The sequence below is a fragment of the Melanostigma gelatinosum genome, assembly GCF_949748355.1.
Source record: "Melanostigma gelatinosum genome assembly, chromosome: 10".
Taxonomy (NCBI): Eukaryota; Metazoa; Chordata; class Actinopteri; order Perciformes; family Zoarcidae; genus Melanostigma; species Melanostigma gelatinosum.
In genome coordinates, this window is record NC_136643.1 from 17,934,755 (window position 1) to 17,958,861 (window position 24,107).

At 41.3% G+C, this 24,107-nt stretch overlaps 2 protein-coding genes across 2 annotated transcripts in view; one reads left to right on the forward strand and one right to left on the reverse strand.

Moving 5' to 3' along the window:
* Window positions 1–850: 850 nt before the first annotated feature.
* Window positions 851–19,826, forward strand: LOC306783299 (sacsin-like; the record flags this gene model as incomplete). The annotated part of the gene is given in 8 exon segments (XM_079276887.1): window positions 851–879; window positions 1,266–1,353; window positions 5,105–5,216; window positions 6,011–6,157; window positions 6,272–7,697; window positions 8,042–8,130; window positions 8,246–13,393; window positions 13,396–19,826. Coding segments are annotated over 8 exon segments (12,702 nt in total). The 3' UTR covers window positions 19,059–19,826.
* A 631-nt stretch (window positions 19,827–20,457) lies between these two features.
* The window catches only part of LOC306783470 (disco-interacting protein 2 homolog A-like), a 66,720-nt gene continuing 63,070 nt past the window's right edge, over window positions 20,458–24,107 (reverse strand). Inside the window, 5 exon segments of the mRNA XM_079277122.1 lie at window positions 20,458–22,554; window positions 22,803–22,926; window positions 23,125–23,299; window positions 23,757–23,831; window positions 23,932–23,989. Coding sequence (XP_079133248.1) covers window positions 22,302–22,554; window positions 22,803–22,926; window positions 23,125–23,299; window positions 23,757–23,831; window positions 23,932–23,989 — 685 coding nt within the window. The 3' untranslated portion in view covers window positions 20,458–22,301.

Genomic DNA, 24,107 nt, shown 5'->3' on the forward strand with positions numbered 1-24,107 from the left:
CTGGTTTGGCGTGAACAGTGCGATCAGCCTAAAATTCCACCAGAGAGGGATACAAACTTTTTCAGTGTTTTCAAATCAATATACTGCTATATTGTTATTTCCGTTTTAGACGAGCCCTCGTTAGACTTCCGCTGTGAGCGCCTCGTTCTCTCATCAGAAGAAGGCTGTGCCATCGGTGTGTGAGTGATTTCTGATGGCCAGGTGGCACATGGCATTGATCAGACCATTTTTTATAACACAGATTTAACAAAGCCACTAAACTACAACTATACGAATCAGGACAATACGTCTATTCATTTAAACATTTCAGGAATTAACCAAAAAATAAAGCACCAATGAAACGAATGTACTGTAAAGATATAAACAAAATCTCCAAGCCATAAATGACAAATCACCCATGATGTGGCGAACACTTGGTACATTCCAATTGGCCACTTCCTGTATAAAAGGTTGTTTGAAGTGCTTCCTTTACTCCAGTGTGCCAAGATTTCCACGACCTCAAGTCATCCAAAAACAAACTGAAGTGTTGCTGTTTAGAAGTTAACTAAACATGTGCACTACAATACTACTACTGCCAACAATACTAAATGAGTATGATGTATGTACACAGTTGTGTGTGAAACAAAAGCGATGCACCATCTGTTTGCTGAGTCGCCTGCAATGTGCATGAAGTCAACAGATCAACAAAACTCAACGAAAGGATAAATAAACGACAGAAAACTAACTTTGTGCAGGAGTGTTACCGACACTTACATTAGCTGTGTGGCAGCAGGTGCAGCCATAACATGGAATTGTTCTGCAATGTAATGCCATGCATTCTGACTCTCTTACAGCCTCCGAGCCTGAAAGGATGAGTTCGAAGACCAAGAAGAAAACTGGGTGAGCTGCACTTCTCTTTTTAGCTTGTTTTATGTGCAAACTGAACCATCAAGAGAATAACAAGCTATGTTGACCAAAGTGCAGTGAAGCAACATTTGAGTTGAAATCATGTCATCCCCAGCCCGAGGATTGTATAGCTTGCTTTTTTGAGGAAGTTTAAAGTTTATGGCTGTATATTGGCTTTCTGCCTAACATCTTGTTTGGACTGTAAATTCAGGCTCTTAATTTTTTACTGTTTTATTGTACAGAAGTAAGTAAAACATAATACATGCTGGTGGAACGTGACTCAAATCCCATCTCTTTCTACCTTAATTGCTTCTGGAGGACTCTCTCTGTGTTGATTTAAATTTTAACTCTAGTTTCTGACTCTTTAATTCTTTGTTTAGAACGTCCTTCGGGGCAACAGCGCCGCCCTTCATTGACTACCTGCAAGATATTCTCCGTCGGTATCCAGATGGTGGACAAATTTTGAAGGTGGGTAAAATGCTCCGTCAAATACTGATTTATAATCATTTCTTTGTACAGCATTTCATATTTTCTCACTGATGGATAGCATTATTCTTTAGATCTAGCTAATACACATGGATTTTGGAAGTCCATTTATTTTGGTATGACCAGCGTGGTTGCTAAACATGTTGATCCTGTTTGAATTTATTTTGAATCCTGAAAACAGGTGATTTTGTTTGATTTACAGACTTTTAGGATACGAAATATGAACGAAATATTTAAATTGCACTTTTTGTCCTGCCAATAAAACAACAAATGATGTGTCGCACTCAATGAATGCATGGATGACATTGGTTTTTAATTGTATAAAACCAGAGGGGCCCCCACCCAGGGACAACACATGAGCAAGTGAGCTTTTGGCAACATCTTTTTGAATTGAATGTATTGTGCCCTGTTAAATGATAATGGCAAACAAATGAAGACTGTTTCTGTTTAATGTTGACATATTGGCTGTATTCCCCACAATATAAATCCCATTTGGGTTAACTGGTCAGTGAAGCAGTCCTTTGTGTTGGAGGTAAATAACTTCATGTAATGTCACCAACTGTGGGAGCCTGTTTGAGACACGTTGGCTGCTCAACAAAAAATGTATCCAATGTTAGGGTCACGCTGAGTAATCTGCCAATTTTCTAATTTTTTTTGACACTGTGGTGTAAAACATGCTCCCATGAATTGTTTTTTTAACAGCAGAAATTTTCAGTTGTCATGGTAGGAAAAGCACAGGTGTTACTATATAAAAACGATTCTATTTAAGTTTCCAAGTAAGCCAAAACAGTGTGACAGTGCTCTAACACGCACACTACTTGGAACCTGAAACTGTAGCAGCTAAATTGAATTCAGGCATCATTTATAATATCAATAGCGTCTATACTATTCCGACAATGTGTCAAAATGTTATGGTAATGCTGGGAAATTAAATTGTTGACTTTAATAAAAATATTAATATCCAAATATGAATAACGGGGCACCACCCTGAGATCAGGGACCAATAACCAAACTAGGGGATGGACCCAAATGTAGAGAGACACAGGGAGCAGAATAATGAATAAATGCTGTTTTTTTTTAACAACCAAGACGATGTTAAAAACACAACTTCCAAAAGTCCAAAAATGTGTCACAAAAAATCCAAGGAAAACCAGAACGGGCAAAACACTAAACAGGATCAGGTAATTTGGATAAAGGCACGAGGGATACATACAGGATAGCAGGGAATATTCCAGGAAGTAGAGCAGAACGGGGGAACACAGGGTTTAAATACTGTTGTGGAAGATTTCCTTCAAAAGTTCAGGAGTGAAGTTGGTTTTATCCAAAGTGTTTAACATAAAAACAGAGTCTTGATGAATGATCAAAGTTTCAAAAAGTCAATTTAATGTTTGCAAACAGAGAACACAAACACAACCACGTATTGCAGTGAACTGTGAATATGCTCTAGAGACGCAGAATCAAAACAAGGTATTTATACCAGCCGGCAGGCCGGCACAGAGGAGACAGATAACACACCGGCGACTAAGGCAGAAATGTTTAGTCAACAAGAAGCAGTTGATTGCAGAAAGAACACTGCAGCTGCCCGTCCTGAACAAGAATGACAACAAACGTTGTAGAGAGCGCCAATACCTACGCAGGGCTGATTTGCGATCGCAAAGTGACCTTTGTACTAGACCAAATAGGTCAATGTGTTCAGACATCCAGACAAATGAACTTCCTAACAGCAACATATCTCACAGAAAATATGATGAGGAGGTTAAAACATTTTTATCATTACAATACACTGGGAAGGTGTAGGTGATTAGACACGCAAGGATTCAATCAGGGGCAGGGCACACAATCACAAAGGCAGTAAGTGAAGTCAACACGTGACACGAGGCAAAATAAAACGGGGAAACAAACTAAACCAAGACCGTGACACTCAAACTGCCCATAGTCAAAGTACTATTGCACATTAAGAGTGAACAGTGAAGGTTGAATTCAAACACAAGACACGATATCCAGCTATCACAAGACACATACACAAAGTAATCCCAGAAAACTGCTCTTTAAAGTATAACTGAGTTAATTTACTTCTAACAAAACTGATCAAGTCAACAATATAAACTAACAATTACAATAACAAGGGGAGGGAGGGAGAACTACAAAAATGGCGGCCGTCATCGCGTATGTGATTACGCTGTGCAAAACTACAAAAATGGCGACAAGTCAACAATTATTTAATGGTCCAATGAGGCACACAATACAGGCCGTGCTTACACACCACGTGCAGAACAACACAACCTGTGTGTGTGTGTGGGTTAGTTTAAACAATAAGGAGAATGAAAACACTAAAAACAAGACAGACCCTCACCGCCGCAGTAAAATACAGCAACTGTTACTTTATCCTAAACCTGACTGGCAAACTCAGATTCGGCAGTCGCAGCACTGGACCTTTAACTAATAAAGCACAGTTTATCAACCTGGTGTATTTAAATACACTATTATAGCTGCATGGATCAGCACTCGTACAACAGCATTGAAACAACACAACAGTCATTTTTACACAGCACTAACGTAACTCGGTGGTCTGTAAAAATGTACAATAACACGTTAACATTACAGTTGAACTTAAAAACAAACAAGGTTACAGACACACTATGACCTATCTCTGCCCAGACAAAAGCCTCTTACTTTGAAATTGCTTCGTAGCGGACGGTGCGTTGATCAGAATTTCTGTCTTTGGCTTCGGCGGTAGCGCTGATATGTCTCGGTGACATCATGGCCGTATCACAGAGGTCCCCGTGGTGCCTATAGCCCTCCTCCAATGAGACCCCAGTGTTTAGTTTGGACCCAAATCTCCCATAGATGAGATTTACTGTCTGGTGGGGTTTGGTGTGGTTAAACTCTAATCAGGCTGTTGAATTGCTAGGTGGGCAAAATTCCTTTGTTTCAACCACATTGTGAAGTCCCAACAGTAAAAAAGGCACTGATAAAACAGTTATTATCAACACATGTTAACACTGGATTGCTTCTTGTTAATTGACTCAAACATTGGAGTTCTTTTCTATTTGACGATACACTTGAGATACCAGTTCCATTCATCATAACATTATATATAAATATAAGTCGATACAATTCAACAACACTACAAACTACAAAAATGACCAGAAATTACCAGAAATCACTTTCTGAGGCAATGTCAACAAAACTGAACATAATAAACCACATTTATGACAGAGCCACTGAATTTGCTTGTATTAGATTTAGCCTTTGGTGTAATACATCAACTGGTAACTCCATGTAACATTGATAGTCTTATCAATTTCTCAGTCTTCTTAAAGTGGCACTCTGCACGCCCACAAAGGTGTTTTGAATTACTCTCGCTGATTAGACCCTCAGTCTTGTGGAAACTGGTTGCGCTAAGCACTATGTACTAATGAGAACGATAAAGGGGAATGGGTTTCCCACCCAAACAGATTAAACAAAACACCAGATAAGTAAGGTAGATGTCAATCAAGCATAGTTTGTACACGCCCACACAGTCCTGAGACGAGGTCTAATAAGGCAACATAGTTGAAGTGAAAACACCTGTGTAGTTGGACTAAGGGTGTGCTGGGGCTTTAACTATACTCTTTTGTTGCCCAGATTTGGAGCTTGGCACAGTGGCAGTTGTGCAGAGGAACGTGGTAATCCTTGAGTATTAGATTTGGTCTGCTAAGCTCTAATGGTTATTGTTTTTATCTGGCAACAGGAGCTGATTCAAAATGCAGATGATGCTCAAGCCACGGAAGTGGTTTTCATCCATGATGAGAGGAGCTATGGGACTGAGAGCCTTTGGACCAATGAATTGGGAGAATACCAAGGTATGTAGCATCTACAATAGTCGTGATGTATTTTTCAACAAAAATATATATGAGAAAATTGAGAAGAGCAAATAGAATCTAATATTCTTAGCCAGTAATCAAATGTCAGCCCTGGAGTTTGTATGCGATTGTTGTTGTCATGTGGGTTTCCTCCCATAGTCCAGGTTGTTTTACCAAAGAGGAAAAGTGTAATGTTTTATTTATGAAAACAAAATCATTTTTTGTCTTGACAATACATTTTCTGCCGACCTGACACAAACTTTGTTCTTATGATCACTTGATAGGATGGCATTAGGGTCTAATATGCTGAATCATTTATATTCAGCAGAAATAAGGATGTCTTTTCTACATCTCTCTAAATTTACAATTGACTGTCGTCACCATATTAGGATATTAAAAGAGCTTAAAATGTTCCTTTTTTAGTCAACACTTTACAATATTGAGACCTTCTGGCGGAAATTGCCTCATGTCTACTGATTATATGTTTTCAACCTCAGCCTCTTAAACCATTGTACCTCACTCAATGCATGCTGGGATCGATTTCAACATCAGCAGTTATAGAACATTTCACACTTTTCAACGTAAACCTTCATAATGTGTCCTAGTTTACTTCCTGCTGCAGTGCAAGGAACCTACAGAAGAAGTACGGGTCATTATGTCACTGAACTCACATTGGTGCCCAGCTGGATATATTAATATTAACCAGCTCTCTAGATTGTGTTTCCTATTATTGTCAGGAATCACCAAAATGAAAAAATTAATGAACACATTCAATTATTATTGTGTTTGCAAAGGTCCTGCTCTCTACGCCTACAACAATGCAGCGTTCACTGAGGATGACTGGAAGGGAATTCAGATGGCAGGGCGGAGTGTCAAGCGCAATGACCCAAACAAAGTTGGGAGGTTTGGAATCGGCTTCAACTCTGTTTACCACATAACAGGTGAAACTATGTACAGATACACTTGTATACTGAATTGTCTTAGTTTGAATGTTTGTCTTTAGAGAACATGCATAATATATTCATGGGGCAATATCTGTTTTACTTCATTCACAGATGTGCCAAGTATATTCAGTTCAGAGCACCTTGGCATGATGGACCCCCAAGAATCAATATTCGGAGAAAGGAGGGGGGGGTTTCTCTGGTCGTTGGATGATGCAGAACACCAAGAAGCTCTAACTACTATGCATGATCAGTTCCAACCCTTTCGAGATATAGTTTCACTTGTAAGCAAACAAGAATGGTCAAAAGTCATCATGGAGGATCAGCGCTTTGACGGGTCACTTTTCAGGTTCCCCTTGCGCAATAAGGCATCAGATATTTCAGATAATCTATATGACTCGAACAAGGTGGTTGAGCTTTTTGATAGCTTCATTATGGATGCAGACTTAAGCCTTCTGTTCCTGAAAAATGTGACCTCTGTGTCCTTGATACATATCGATGTACATGGCACTGTTAACACCAGACTTGAAGTGAACTCCTCAGTCCCCACAGATGTCATTCACAAGTCAGAAGAGGAGTCAATCGTTGAGGGTTCAACAAGGTTCAAATTGATAACCCTCAACTCAGAGGACCAAAAAGAAACAAAGTGGCTTGTGACAACATGTACCATGAAAGAAGGCAATGTGGAAAATCTTGATTCACTTGCAAAAAAGTTGAGCTTTTTCCCTCAAGTTGACTTGGCATTCCCTTGTGGTGAGAAGAGAGATTGTAGTGAGAGTAGACTGAGCTGCTTCCTTCCTCTCCCAAACAATGAATCCAACAAGACGGGACTCCCAGTTTATATCAACGCGTGCTTTGGCCTCACAGACAACAGAAGACACATCAAGTGGCAAGAGGAAGACCAGAAACATGACGAACATGCTGTGTGGAATGAATTGCTGATGAAGGAGGTGCTCCCACAGGCATACCTCATGATCATGCAAGATGCCATCAAACTTGCCCAAAAATCTATTCTGCCCATCTCTTCCGTGTACGATCTTTGGCCAGATATCGCCCAGATACAGCACAAAGACAAATGGCATGCCGTTGCTCTGGATGTCTTTCATCACTTATTCCGACAGAATGTGGCTTTCCTCTCTCTTGCCAAAGATGAAAGAGAGTTCATCACTCTATCGGAAGCCGTGTTCCCCTGTAATGGACCAACAAGCCCTGACATAGTGGCCGCCATTAAAAGGACTTTGGTTTCATGTGGAGAAAATCTTGTCACTTTACCAGGTAGTGTTGCAAGAGCTATAAACGAGGCTTATCCACACTTCAACACCCTAAAATACGTGACTCCAACTTTCCTGAGGGACATTCTCCGTAGGGTGCACATCATCTCTAAAGACGACAAACTCTGGCTTTTGGAATATGTCTTAAGTGATGGCAAATACAGAGAACTCGAGGGTCTTCAGCTACTTCCACTCAACGATGGCTCTTTCAGATCTTTCTCAAACAAAGAAGAGGACACTGCTTTAATTGACAGCAAAGAATTTCCAAGGTAGGTTTTTAATTTTTGGCTTCATTCTCTTTACAGTCTAGATATTAAATGGATTAACAGAAGTTGATAATTTAATGTAATTTAAAGCAATTACATCACAAGCTACTAAAGCTATTACATACTAAGTTGCCAAATGTTGGCAGCAGTTCCCCAAAGCCAAACCTAGGATCATTGGTATTGATTGGCTCACACTTGCTTCAGTATATTATTTGACAATTACTGTTATTTATTTCTGTTTAGATTGTAAAAGAATAAGTATTTGGTCACTCAATGTACACCAAGATCATATGCCAATGTCCTCGTTTTTGTTACATGCACAATGAACAAACGTATCTTCTGTGCAGAGTCTTGCTACCATTCTGCAAACACCTCTTCATCCCAGATGATCTCAATCCAGCCTGCAGTACCCACCTGAAAGAACTGGCCAGACAAAGTAGGAAATGTCATTTTATAGTAAAGTGATTTGAAAGTTAGTTAAATCCGTCATCTGCATGTTTTCACACTACACAAACATTTATGTATATATTTTTCTAAAATCTATTTTTCAGATTTCTTCAAGGTCATCAACATTAAAGCAGACCACGTTGCCAAATATACAAGGAGGTATTTGCCACAGGACTGGAAGCAGATGAAGACGGGGCTTGTTACCTGGGGCAGCAGCAGCCAACATCCACCTTTGGGCTGGCTCCAAGAATTCTGGAAATTTCTCAACACTCACTTCAAAGAGTTAAGTAGTTTCACTGGAATTCCATTAATACCAGTCAGTCCCCTCTCTGTCAGTCAGCCTGTGTCACTAGCAAGACTAGAGCAGCAAACAACCCTCATTTTTCAGAAAAGCAAGCAGATGAACTTGCCAGAACAAATGGCTCAGTTGGTGAACAAAGTCGGTGGCACAGTGGTGAGAGGAAACGATTGGCTCACACACAAAGACCTCGACTCGTATGTGCTGTGCCCATCTCCAAGGAGTGTCATGAAAGTCTTGGCAAATTTAGATTCTCAGAATCTCATCAGAGAATTCAAGACTGCCTCTTACAAAGCACGAGAAGAACTGAAAGACTATCTCTCTCATCTGGATCCTCGTGTGGATGCTCTCTCAACCACTGAGAAAGATTTACTCTCAAAGTTGCCTCTGTTTCAGACCATGAAAGGCTCCTGTGTTGAAGCTCAATCAAAACAAGCTGTGGATCTAATTTCTGGTCTAACGGTACCAGCAGAGTTCCCTATGCCAGATTCCGTTGTGAAGTGTGCAACTGAGGCTGATCGCAGACTGTTACAGCTGCTCAAGGTCAATCTCTTGAGCACCGCTGACGTGACCAATCTTCTCATTGAGTGTATCGAGAGGGGGACTTGCAGAAAAGAAGACACTGAGAAAATCATGACTTGGATATTACAGCATGGTGATATCCTTTTCTCTCAAAGTCAGACCTTGAAACGCAGATGTAAGGACTTGAGCTTCATTGAAGTGAATGGAAATCTGAAAAAGACCTCAAGCTTTTTTGATCCAAGAATTGAAAACTTTAAAGTCATTTTTGAGTCCGATTTCTTCCCCCCACCTTCATACACTCACACATCACAGATGCTTCAAAGCCTAACAGATCTCGGATTGCTATATAAAGAAGTAGATGTGTCACCTGAGCACTTGCTTCAAGCCGCCACACTGATTGATAGACGTCATGCTGATTCTCAAACTGAAGCTCTCAATAGAGCTCAGGTGCTCTTGAAGATGTTGGACACATATGATCTACTCTCAAAGTTTTCTCCTGAGCAGCTTAATCGCCTCAAGATGCTAAAATGGATCCCATGTCCTAATCCTGGTAATGTTCACCAGACAAGTTTCTTCTGCCCGGATGAAATAAGAGATTCTGTGTACAACAACATTGTTGGGCATGTGATGCCTCTGGTGGAAAAGTTCAGTGACAGAATGAGCAGACAACTTGGTCTGAAATGCCTGCCCCCACCTGAAAAAGTGATCGAGAATTTGTCAGTCTTGACATCAAAAGCACAGGAAATGTTTGATCCTGATACAAATCCGGATTTCAAAAAGGAGTTGCATAGCATTTACAAACACATGCAAGACCACATTTCTGTGTATTCAACAAAGATGAACAAGGACACACCCTGGCTGTGGAGCCACAACCAGTTTGTATCACTGCATGATCTGGTTCTAGACTACCCACTCAATCTTGATCTGAGCTCTTACATTGGGAAGGTGCCAAATGAATTTCGGCCATTCAAGAACTTGCTCCGAGAGTTTGGTCTGAGAATGTCGCTTTCAGATGAAGAAATTATTGGTATTCTTTATTCCATCCAGAAAACCATTGAAGAAAGGCAACAGCCATTTGCAAATGCCTCTGAGGTAAAGGTGTCAGTAGAAATTCTTAACTGGCTGTGGAGAGAGAAGAAGATCGTTCAGGATGACATCCCAGTGCCAGTCCTCATAGAGGGTGAACAACATACCCTAAAACCACTGTCAACTGCAGTCTTCTGTGATGTCAGAAAAAATGGGTTGAAGGAGCTTACGTACAGCGAGGAGGAAATTCATGTTTTACATGAAGAAATCCCAAAAGCAGCTGCTGAATGGTTTAACATCCGATTTCTCAGTACCCACATCCTTGATCCAGAGTTAGTGGGAATAGAACAGTGTGGACAATCTGAACCGATAACAATGAGGATAAAAAACATTCTTAAAGAGTATGATGAAGAAAGTGACATCTTCAAAGAGCTCATTCAAAATGCAGAGGATGCTGGGGCAGATGCCTGCAAATTCTTGGTGGATTTCAGAGTCCACAAAGACAGCCCTGAAAGTCTCATTGACCCTGACATGACTCTTTGTCAAGGACCTTGCCTTTGGGCATTTAATAATGAGCAGTTCACAGCTGAGGATTGGAAAAATGTTGTCAGAGTTGGTTCTGCCTCGAAGGAAAACAAGGTGGAAAAAATTGGAAAGTTTGGACTTGGATTCAATACTGTGTATCATGTGACAGATGTTCCTTCTATCCTCAGTGGCAACAGTCTTCTCATACTTGATCCAAATGTGACACACCTCAAGAAGCACATCAAAGTTAATACAAATCCTGGAATCAAGCTGGATCTCTCTCAGAAACGACTTTTTCATTGCTTTCCTGGTCAGTTTGGACCATATGAACGCATTTTTGATTGCAATTTCAGCAGACAAAGTCCCCCTGAGCCCTATCCAGGCACTCTGATCAGACTACCTTTCCGAACTGAAGAAGAGGCTTTAAAGTCAGAAATAAGTTCAAGGGTGTATCACAAAGACGATATCATCACTTTTCAACAGCACTTTACTAACAATTCACAAACACACCTGCTGTTTTTGAAGAACATCAATACATTGTCTCTACAACGTATGTCAAACAATGTATCAACTCCTCCAAGAGATGACGAAATAGAAACCGTCCTCACTGTCTCCAAAACCACTGTGAGTACAATGAGGATTACTGATGAAACCAATTTGTCAAAGCAACGTGAAGCTGAGAAATCACTGATGAAACTTGATGGAAAATGCAAAGTCATTGACTGCGGCACAGTCAACATTGTCCAAATAACTAGTCAGCAATCTGGTGTAACTGAAGTCCAGCCCTGGCTACTGTACAACTGCTTTGGGACACATCGGTCGTTGCAAATGGCCCTTAAAGAAAACAAGCAAGCCAGGTTCTCTTTGCCCATCGGGGGGGTTGCTGTGCCTTTGCAGATGGATCCAGAAACTGGTAAACTGGCCTCATTACAAACAGATCTTGTTGGACAGGCATTTTGCTTCCTCCCTCTTTCCATTCACACAGGTCTTCCAGTCAATGTAAATGGAACATTTGCTGTGACAAGTAACCGAAAAGGTCTGTGGGAGAGTGGGGTGAAACATGACTGGAACAAAGCCCTTCTTCAGGATCCAGTAGTGACGGCATATGTTACTGCACTTTTTGCACTGAAGAAAATGTCTGAAAACAAGCAACTGGAACCTTACTGTTATCACACATTTTTGCCTGATAGAGAGAAAGTGAGTGATACTTTCAAGCCTTTGGTTGATGCATTGTACTCCACCATTGCTCAGAACTCTATTGGCCCAGAGCTCTTTAGTGATGGAGAACATTGGTGCTCAATTAACAATGCCATATTTCTACATGAGAGCATCGAAGAGGATAAGGACATCAGTGCACTTGTAGTGAAGGTATGCAAGGAACATGCAAAAGCACCCAACCATGTTGTTCCTCTTCCACTGTGGTTGAGAAATGGCTTCAAACAGTCTGGCCTTGAGAAGGTTTTACAGGAGAGAACATGGAACTGGGACACGTTTTACCAAGAAGTAGTGTTTAACAACCTTACTACCATGGATTCTAAGACGAGAGATACTCTTGTGCTGCATGCTATTGACCTAAATAACAAAGACATTGACAAACTACTGGTCTGCTTTCCATGCATCCCCACAAAAGGTGGACAGCTCCAGTTTATCAGGAAACTTGTGAATCCGTCAGGGAGAGTGTCCTGTCTTTTTGAAATAGAAGAGGGACGCTTGCTTGGAGGGACCAAAAATGACTTTTGCTCCCCCAAAAGGATTCAACGCTTGCTGGAACTTGGAATGGCAAATGATGATCTCCCACTGGAAGACATCACACAGAAAGCAGGCACAATCTCCAAAACCTGGAGCACAGACAAAAAGAAGGCATATGGGCATTTGAGTTGCCTTCTTGAACTTATGAAGAGTCACACGAATGACGAAGACTCTCCCCACTGGGAAACATTGAGGATGACTGAATTTATCCCAGCATTTTCCCCCGGTGACACAAAAATGGACAGAAATGTAACATTTCAAAAACCCACTGATATTTTCCATGGCAAATGCTCCCCACTCGTTAACATGACACAACATGTGCTTGATACCAATCTGAAAATACACAATAAGGATCCAGTCTTGCACATTTTGGGAATTCATGACAGCCCAAGTCCTGAGGAAGTGCTTCAGCAGCTGCAAGAAGCCTGTGAGCAATCTGAAACCATTGACGCATCCATGGTTCACACAATAGCATCTGAATGCTATAAGTTCCTGGATCAGTGGCTCGGTGAACCTGGGGATTCCACTTTAATTTCAGAGAGGGCAAATTCATTCCCATTCATTCTTGTTGGCAGTACGTTTGTAAATGTGAATTGTGTAGCTGAAAATGGGCAATTGGAAGCAAAACCCTATCTCTACGTTCTTCCAACTGTCTTCAATGGTTTCAGGAGGCTCTGGGAAAGTGTAGGTGTTGAAAAATGTTTTACAACCAGTCAGTTTGAAAATGTGCTTCAGGAACTGCACTCTCAACATGGTAACAAGACCCTGCCAAAGAGTGATCTAACAATTTGCCTCACAATTCTCAAAGAAGGGATATATGAGCCAGAAGACAAAACAACTATTGACTATCTCATACCCAACGAGCATGGTGTTTTACAACCTGCAAGTCAGATATTTTACAACGACAGCCCATGGATGCCAGTCGCTTCAGGTGTTGTATTATGTCACGAGCTTCTCCCCCGTGTTTTGGCATGCCACTTTGGAATCAAAACTACCAGGCATTGTACCCTCCAAAACTGCGCAGTTGAGAACACTTCACCATTTGCTTTTCAGTTTGAACAGCAGGAACAACTAACTGTTCGAATTAAAAACATAATTTCAGCCTATCCAGCTAAGAAGGATATCCTCAAAGATGTTGTGTGTTCAACAACAAAGTGTTTTCTGACACTGACCTGGCTGGCATTCAACAGCTGGGAGAAGGAGGAAAGCACAACTCACCAGGGAAGATAGGAAAATATGGAGTAGGATTCAACTCTGTTTACCATCTGACTGACTGCCCCTCAATCATCACTGGAGATGAAAAACTCTGCATTTCTGATCCCAATCAGAAATACATTGAAAGTTATTCAGACAAACCACCCACTGGCACTGGCTATAACCTAGTTGACACTTTCAAGAACATGTACATGGATGTCTACAAATCTTTTCTTCCAGACCAATTTTCTCTTAAAGAAGGCACCATGTTCAGATTACCTCTAAGAACCATGGAAAACGACTCTAAAATATCCTTGAATGGAGTCACTGATAAGGATATGGAAGACCTATGCTCTGCACTCTCTGAAGATCCCGAAGGACTAATTCTGTTTCTGAAAAACATCTGCAAAATAACATTCCATGAAATCCAGGAACATTCAGGGGAACTTGAAACCATCTTTGAAGTTGAAAAAAGTGTACCAGAGGAATGCAGAGAAAGAAAAGAGGCTTTTGTAAAACTTCAACAAAATGCGCTGCAATCTGACAAAGCAACAACGGCAGACAAGGCTATTTATGAAACCTTGATTTCAACCTCCAAGAAAAGACAAACTAGATGGATCATTGCGGAACAATTTGACTCATTTAAAAACAATGGTGACAGAGAGCTAACACTATCAGACAAAGTTCCCCAAGTAGCCATAGCAGCGCGTGTGAGCTTAAAGATCGGCAAGAGTTCAGATCCAGCACTATCCAGACCTATGGATTTTAATGGACAAGCCTTTTGTTCACTTCCTTTGCCAGGGAAAACTGGACTGCCAGTGCACATCAATGCAAACTTTGAGGTAGATTCTGCCAGGAGAAGCCTTTGGAAAGAAGATGGGCAGAGTCGTAAATCTGACTGGAATGAATCTTTGAGACAGAATGTCATTGCTCCACTGTATGCAGATCTCCTTCATCACATCAGCTGTGACATTGTGAAAAAGAAAGTCCTTTGTCAACATATGGGGTCATGCTATGTATGTTTTTGGCCAACTGTGTCCAAAGATGTTGGCCAAGAATGGCATGAAATGATACACGAGGTATACAGATCAATCAAAGAAAGAGGCCTTAATGTGATTCCAGTGATGAGTTCCACACAAATAATTGCAGGCCAAAAGTTTATGCAGTACTCCCTTGACTGGTGTAATGTCAGAGAAACTGAGACAACTAAGGCACCTTACCTGACACACTCAGTAAGAGATGAGATCCTTCCCATTTTGGAAGATCTTGGAATGACATTGGTTCCGTCTTCCATGCACAAAGTTTGGAAAAGTTTCAGATCCGCTGACATTGAAGTGAAATATGTGAATCCTTCAACTGTCCAGACTTTCCTGAGAGAAAAACCCCTCAATGACCCAACCCAAACAGATGAGCAGTTACCGTTGCCCATAACTGCCACTCTGATCAGAGATGAAACCAGATTGTCAAAGCTCTTGAGTTTCTGCTTAAAAGATTTGGAATTGAAAAAGGTCACCAAGGACAACTCCAGTTTACTCAATGGGCTACCACTTCTTCTCACAAGAGATAAAGTTTTGAGAGTGTTTCACTCCGAATCTCCTAAGCTGATATCAATATATGATGGTCTGTTCTCTGGCTACGAGGCCCACTTTGCAGATTGTCAGACCAACATGAAGCACATGCATGCGCTACAAAGTCTTGTCAACAGTTTGACGGTTCGTCGTGCAGCGGAATATCTGAAGCCGTTAATTCAGCAGCGTCTCCAGGAGTGTGAAGTTGATGGACACAGTGGTCTTCATGTCCCAAACGAGACCATGTTGAAGTGGTTAAAATCACTTTGGATGTTCTTAATGAGTGACGTTAAACCTGCAACATCTAGTGATGATGAACAAAGCCTGACATTAAGTGATGTGAGGGAACTCTTCAGTGACTGTTGCATTTTACCCGTTGTGTTTCCAAGGTCAAACAACAAGCTCTTTCTGCAAACAATGAAAGACATGCCAAGTGTGATTCAGTTTGACTTAGATACAGACATATCAGGCATCCTCTTTAAACTTGGTTTTCTGAAGCTTGACAATGCATTCTTCACAACGTATGGAGACCGACATGTTTTTTCACTGGGCTCAGAACTTCTGGATGTGAATGATAAAAGCTCTGTGTTGGACCAGGTCGTCAACATTAACCACTCTGAGTTTCCCAAGCTCTCTATTGACGAGATGAAAGAGCTACAGTGTTTCCTGCAGTCTGGAGTATCCAAGTCCAAAGACAAGCAAAAGTGTCAGAGAAACCTCAAGTCGTTGCCATTATTTGAAACAATCCATGGTAACAGAGTGAGGATCGATGGGCCTAAAAAGGTATTTATCCTCGACAGCATGTATTCAAATACATTTCCAGATCTGTTCATGCTGGCCGACAGCAGCAACATTTTTCTCCAAAATAATCCAGAGAACTGCAGTCTGTCAGAAATATTGGGCATCCAAACCCTGACTGATTTGGACTATTTCATAGAGTTCATTCTGCCCATTGTACACACACTCACAGAGATGCAGATGCTTCACTGCCTCAAACTGTTAATGACACCACAATTCAGTTACTCTCAGGATAGGGAGAAAATCATCTCCTCAATGAAGACAGTGAAATTAGTTCCCAATTCTCAAGGCAGATTGGAGACTGCATCATATTTCTTTGATGACAGTGTCGAGCTATACAAGAAAATGGTGCCCCAAGAGAGATTTGTGCCTCAGAGATTTTGGACTGAGATGGGTGAAGGAAATCTACTAATAAAAACACCGAATGACTTACTCAGAGAACTTGGGATGAAGCATGTTGTGTCAAAAGATGACATCATCAATTTTGCAACACAAGTAGAATCAGAAGCAAAAGAAAACGGTCAACTTGAAGAGTTGAAGAAGAAATCAACACTCATTTTCGAAGCAGCCTTGAAGATAGTGAGTGACGACGAACACAAAGGAGGAAAGTGTCTGGAGAGCATAGCTGACATAAAGTTCATTTTTCCTGTGAAAATTCAAAAAGAACTGTGCAACTATCACCAACCATTTGCTGCTGAGGGAACTACTGTTGGAATAAGAGGGTCTTTGATGGAAAGCGATCCCAAGCATCAAGAATTGATTTGGTCTTCAATGACAATTATACATCTACCTTTATATATGTCACAGGAGAGCCTGAAAATGATGAAGAATGCAGGAGCGCTTGAACAACCACCTTCACACTGTGTAACCACGAACATGAGCAACATCTGTCAGTCACCATGTAAGTCGATCCAAACCCGTGCTAAGGTGTTTCGAAGTGCGTATGCCTACCTGCAAGCAAACAGGTTTGAAGGACAACCATTGGCTGGTCTTCCAGTTGTGCTGGTTGAAAAAGACAAAGTACTTGTGAGGACTGATTGTGCGTCTTTTTCACTCCCTCATGACCGCGAGTTCAGACCGTATTTGTACAACATTTCCCCGCAGGATGTTATATTCAAAGATTTCTTTAAGAAAATTGGTGTAAAGGACAAACCTACTGCAGCTCAGTATTGTAATGTTCTGGCAGCAGTTTATGCCGATTCCTGTGATAAACAACAACTAAACCCAAACCAACAGAAAACCGTGAAACGTGCTGTTGAGCAGTTTTTCAAGTCAATCAACACTCAAAGAAACCAGTCCCTTGACGATGTAAAGACTTTGTATCTTCCTGCAGTAGATGGTAAACTATACCCATCATGCACAATCTACTACAATGACACAGTGTTTGAGATCAAAAGGTTAGAAGAAGCGCTGGAGAATAAGTTTCTGTTGCTCCAGAAACTCAGTGAATGTCATTTGGGCAGTGACGGATATAAGCATCAAGGATTCCTGCAATTGCTGCCTCACAATTTGAAGCCTAAAATGCTGTCTCAATTCACTGAGGAGAAATTAGTGGAATCACACATGCAGCTTTGTGAGCTTGAAGCGGACTGTGAATTTAGTGGATGGTTTGACAGACATCTGTCCTCACGAGCATTAACACATGGACTAATTTGCCTGATCAGACAGCAGTCTAAAGGAGAAATGACACAAGCGGATGCTACTGACATGTGCAAGAAGACTTTTGGCAGTATTCAGATTGTTTGCTGCGAAAGTCTGGAAACAATGCTTTGGGTGAATGAACAGCCGCTAAACAAAACTGCCACTGACACCGATGTTTTTGTCAAACAAGGGCAACAAGGTTGCACCTTTTACTTGAAACACAACAATGACATGGCTCCCAAGGTGATAAGTGACATCAATATGACATTGACAAATGAGATTAATGCTCGTTTAGGTAACATAATGGAATCAACTCAACTCCTAGTCCTCGCACAACTTCTCATGTGTGACAGTCTTCAAGATGTTCGGAGATGTCTGGCTAAGTATAGGATCCATGACAGTGCTGAAACTGAAAGTGTCCTTAATCTACCAGCCCCTGGATCAGAAATTCCAGAGGAATGGCATGATTCCTTAGACATGGACATCCTCAATAACTTTGAAGAGGGGGAATATGTTGGCTACAATGTTGGCTACACTAAGGACAAGTACATTCATGCAATTGTTGTTGAAGAACTGCCTGGGCACGCTGGACCCTATTCACAAAGATACAAAATAGAAATTGGAGAAGATGAGCCAATTGAAGTCAGTTGTCTTGACCTGTATCAGTTTAAACGACAAAAGAAGCCAGAACCTGGAGGGAGGACTTGCACATCTGCTGAAGCTTCTTGCATGGAGCTGGTGCCACTAGCAGGAGCTGTGCCCCATTCTTCCAAACCATCAGCTACAAGTTCCTCATCTACAAGATCCTCACCTACAAGATCCTCACCAGCATCTGTTGACGAAGCCAAAAGAGAAATTGACAAATGTTTGGCAGATATCTGGATGCTTCCTGAGGAGGAGAGGCATAAAGCCATCAAACGACTGTACCTTAGATGGCATCCCGACAAAAACCCTGACTGCCAACTTCTTGCCACTGAGGCATTCACATACTTGCAGAATCAAATTGATGAGCTCAGCAGAGGCAAAGGCAAAACTGGAGGCTCGTCCTATTCAGGCAGGAACTCAAATTTCAGCAACTTCTATCAGCAATGGGATCAGGAGGCCAGGCATCACAGAGATGGTCGAGAGAGATTCAATAGAGACAACCATTCCTACAACTTTTGGACCCATAATGAAAATGTGCCGAGTCCAAACAAAGAGGAGGCCAAGCGCTGGTGTCGTCAAGCTCGCTGTGATCTCAACGCAGCTGACAAAGACATTGGTGGGGCGAGCACAGAGTGGTGTCTGTTCAAAATCCATCAAGCAGTGGAAAAGTCTCTCATAGCTGCACAGCTTAAAAGAGATGGACAACATCCCACCAGCAGCTCCATTTCAGCCCTCGCCAAGAAGGTTTCGCTGTACAACCTCCAACTGAGAGTTCTGCCTCAAATCGTCGAGAATCTGAAGACTCTGGGAGTGGATGCCAAAAAGACTCAGTATCCAAACTATCATCCATTTCCCCACATTCCAAATGAACAGTTCAAATCAGAGAATGAAATGGCAGCACTCAACAAAGCATCTGAGCTTCTCAGTAAAGTAGAGACGTATGTCAATTAGGGATTAGAGACAAACACACGTCATGTTGGCAGAGTCAATTGAAGAGTTTTTGACGTGTCAAGATGCTGCTCGCCATATCGTGATATTGAAACATTACTATAAACAAAATAATGGTATCACTGACATGCTTATGTTTTGAAACTTCTGAAATGAAAGATGTTTTTTTTAGTTTTTACTGAAGACCAGTTTATATATAACTACGTGAATTTGTTCTGAAAATGAAAATATGATTTTTGATTATTTTTGCAATGTTATCATTTAGAACTACTCAGAGGACCAATATAATCGCTCTATGACCTTATGGAAATATGAAAGTTTATTGCAATGTTATCATTTATAACTACTCATTTAGGAGCAATGTAATCGCTGTATGACTGTTATGAAGATATAAAGGCTTTTTTGAAACTTTTGAAACTGCTCATTGAAGGCCAATATAATCAATGTACATTATTGTTATGAGAATGGAAACATGGCAGGTTATTTCTTTGCAAAGTTATGATTTTTATGACTTTGTCATGAAAATTGGAAAGTTTTGTAACGTACCATTTATAACTACCAACTTAGGATCAATATATTCACTGTATGACTTTCTGAATCGGCAATTTTTTTTTTTTTCTCAAAAGGATGATTTAAACGTGTATAACAATTCACCGATATAATCTCTGTATGACTTTTCTCCTTAATGGTTTCAAAACATCAAGGACTGCAGTTGAAAATTGACCAGCTGGCTCACACTGGCACATACAGAAATGATTGTCTTTATGAATGAATAAATAAATAAAATGGAATATTATGGTTTGTTATCATTTATAAGTACTCACCCTATCATCATATTTATCATGTAAACATCAGTTCCTGTTTTTTACATTATTAAATACCATAATAAACTATTACCAGGGATGGACACTGTATCACAACCAGTGAGTTTACTTCCTCGTCCTTTTCTATTACCACTCTCTGAAAAAGTATAATCCACTGCTTGTTTTTCTTTTTTAAGTGAGTAGCTGAGTTGGTAGGTGGGTTTACAATATTAAGCACTGCCAATAGTAAAATATACTATTAAATCTGTAGGCCATAGTGACAGAATATATCAAAGTAATATAGAATCTGTAAAAGTTGCTTCGCTGTTGCACCACAAGTCCTAAAAACTCTGTATGAGGTTGTGATAATATCTTCGTATTGAGCTGTGCAGAAGATTTAAATTATTTTGGCTGATTAGATCTCAGAACTGTGTGGGTGTTTTAACGTCTCATTGACTCTTGTCCCCACAAATCAGGGGGTGCGTGTGCACGTTATTTTTACAAGAAGCTTTAACTGAAATATGTTTTCCCTACGACCTTAAATTGTAGCATTTAAATAAAGACGACACCTGAATGTTCAGTGACGACACACATTTCAAGTTAAAAGCACTTTTTTATTCATTAAGAAATCATGTTATGAAAATAATGACAACTAACCATATATCAGACAAATGTATCTTTTCATATGTTAACAACAAAAGTTTGCTCTGGAGGATGCGACGACTCAGCAGTCACCACCACATTACCGTCTTCTCCTTGTGCTCGGAGTGTGCTTCGCCTCATCACGGAAGTGGCAAGTTCCCACTGTTCTTTCCTACTATAAAAATGTTTACAAGGCTTTTCATGTCTCTTCCCAATGTCCACACATAAGAATACGTTTAAAATATGTTTTGTCTGTGAGGGAGAAGTTCACATACATACCAGATTCAGTCTTTGTGTTATGCTTCCTGTCGTCTCCATCTATTAATAATTTACATAAAACCTGTACATACTTACAGCGGGCCGGAGCCTGTTTCTGAAGGGATGTGCACGTAGAAAAAAGAAGCAACATACAGTGAAGTGAATCTTTGCAAAGTCAATGGGATCAGGTGGGAGGTCAAGGTGTTACTAGCATATTAGACACTTGCCATCATATGGTACATGCAACTCACATTTTTCATTCTGCGTCAAACCTATACCAACTGCAACTTATTGCAGACCGTCGCCATAAAACACATTCAACACAACAAACAATAGGGACAGACATTATTAAACATATTTATGGAGTAAGTGTGTCTGTGGTGGCTGATGTTATGATCAAGTATATTCATCTTGGCCAAAAAGATGAAAGACTTTGGGTGCAATAAGAGCAGGATTCACCATACCTAACCCCCCTCTGCATTTGCCCTTCCTATCCAACAGCTGATCAACTTCACAAAATTGAGTCAAACAGGAGCTGGAATAGGATCAGGCATCTGGAAAAACACTTAAGGCTTAATTCATATCATTTGGCACGTTGCCAATAGTAAGCAACGATTATATTCCTCCATCTCATGACTTCGAACGATCGGCACTTATTGTCTGCAGTCATTCAAAATTCATCTTTCACATCACTCGTATTGCATTTTGTTCAGATAAAACAATAACTATGTTACAGATTTCAGATTTAGAAAGGAAAAGATGAAGTCAAACCACGACATTATTTCTACACGTTCTGTTACGGACACCACACACTGAAGTACCACTGCCGGGATGAGTAACAAATAACACCAGCTGCCCCTCCAACACCGCAGCTGTGTGACTCTTTGTTGATGCAATAACATGAACTGAACTGAGCCTGAACACAAATATCAGGGTTCACTTCAGAGTGCAGCCGTAATCTGAAGGGCTGCTCCCACAGAGGAAATGACATGATATACGCGGGATAGACTTTTTCTATGAAGAACATACGACCTGCAATGGCACAGGAGGCTCTGTGAACATGAAACATGTTGAGAGCTAGTTTGAACCAGGGTTAGGGTGCTGGTGTCAGTCCTGTCTGTGTGGCACAAGTGTATAGCAGACACAACGAACATTCATAATATTGGAGAACAGTGTAGTATCATACCTTAGCCACCTGCTGTACTGCTATTGAGTGTCCCGGGTGTAAGGGGTCAGACGCTCTATCATACATACAAAACTCTCTTCAACAATTGAAGGCTAGAAATCACAGGGAGACAAAAAACCCCGAGGTTTGTGTCGCTCCTATTTCTCCTGGAATTTCTTTCCATTTTGCGGTGAAGTTTTGCATCCATGTTTCTTTCATATTCCCCCTCTGTGGGAGGGAAAGAAGAGCTGGCTTTCTTTCAGCAGAAGCCATACGGACCCCGGGCCTGCTACAATTATGTGCCCCGCGTTTACTGCCCTGCTTTTTCTTCTTGTGTGATGAGTCACGTGGAGGGGTAACCCTCCTGCAGCAGGGCCCTCACATGTTGTAAGCCACATATATGGGGTCCAGCTGGTCGGCCAGGAATCCGTCTCTGAGGTGCATGCGTTGCTTCTCCCCTCTGGAGTTGATGGGGATGACGCCGGGGTCGACCACCACCACCACTCCTACGATGAGGTAGTGCTCCTCCAGGACAACGTTGGTGACCAGGGCCACCAGGTCCAGGGCCTCCTGCTCCGATCCCTCAAGCTCCACAACCACCACGAGGAGGTTGGTCCACGTGAACACCGCACTGGAAGGAGGGAGTAGGAGGTGGAGGGTGCACGCAGGGACGGAAAAAAGGAAAAAGAAAAGATGGCATGAGGAGAAAATGAGATGAGCATAAGGGAAAGACAGAAGAAGAGGAAAAAGGAAGATGAGTGTAGAAGTCAGAATTCATGTTGCTCAGCTATATTTTGAATATAAAATGAATACACGTCTGACTACATAATGAATCATTTTAACGAAACAGTAATAAAAGTATTGATGTAAATTTCTCACCATTCAGCTATGCTCTTGTGAGAACGGATAACGGAGGTCTCGATGTCAATTGGGTGATACCTCATTCCCCTCAGCTCCAGAGTCTCATCAAGAGAGCCCACCACATAGAGGGCGTCATGGCGCTCTGAGACACACACACACACACACAATCTCAGATATATCAATTTATGTCTTATAAGTTAAATATATCAAGTTTTGAGGTGATGTTTGAGAGAAAAACAGAAGGTAGAAAATATCTTTCTTTTTCTGGGGTGCCAAAAATCAAAGTACGAGTCCAGCTCACATCAAAAGTAATGTACTGAGTTGGAGCGACTCCACTCACCTCCACTGGCATCCGTCAGGTCAGTGCGCCGCAGGAAGCCCAGGTAGCCCGTCCTCGCCCAGACAGTCTGCGTGTCGCCAAAGCTGAGCTTGGTGTTGAAGTGGTCAGCGTGCAGCGCCTCCTCACCATAGACTGTGTAGTAGCCCGTGGCATTGTGAGGACTGCTCACCCAGATCTAACACACACACACACACACACACACACACACACACAATAATAACATCACAATCAAAGTAATGGATCTAGTGTGCCATTATCCAACCTTCATATAAAAAGAGAATAACATATTCACTGGTCTCCATCGGCCATAAAGTTACAAATAAAAATGTTTGTGTTGTTTCTTCTCTGCTTTGAAAACTTGACTTGTCATGCACCTGCATACATGTAAACTTCTGATTAGAGACTCGTTTATGTGTATACGGCGCTCTGCCAGGGAAATCTAGCTGGAGGAAACCAGGTTGTTGTGATTTTTTAAATGACGTCATCTATATGACGTTTTAGAGATTAGTTTACAGCAGAAAGCCCACTGTAACCTGATAACAAGTGCACGTAAATTGTGAGTCGCAACCAGGTGGAACAGGCGACGGTGAAACAAGTCGGTTCTGTAAAACGCCGATGACGTTGTGACTTACCTCTCCTAGATGGGAGTCTCCCAAGGGTCCTTTAGTCTCTGTGTTGGCAATGATCACCTTCACTCCTGGGAGGATCTAGAACAGCAGACAGCCACAATATCTCAAAGCTTTAGCAAAAAGAAACCCTGAAGCAGCGTAAGGTCATTTGTTTTCATTTGTTTACATGATGACGTACCTTCCCAGACTCCATCAGTGGCAAGCTGTGTGGCGACCCTCTCTCTACCAAGCGAACCCTTAAGAAATAAAAGGACAAAATGAGCAACTTCATAGCTCCATTTTTATTCCATTTCTTGACAATTACGACAAAAAAAACCCAGTCAAAACGGGTCAATTCAAGATTTGAAGAATGTA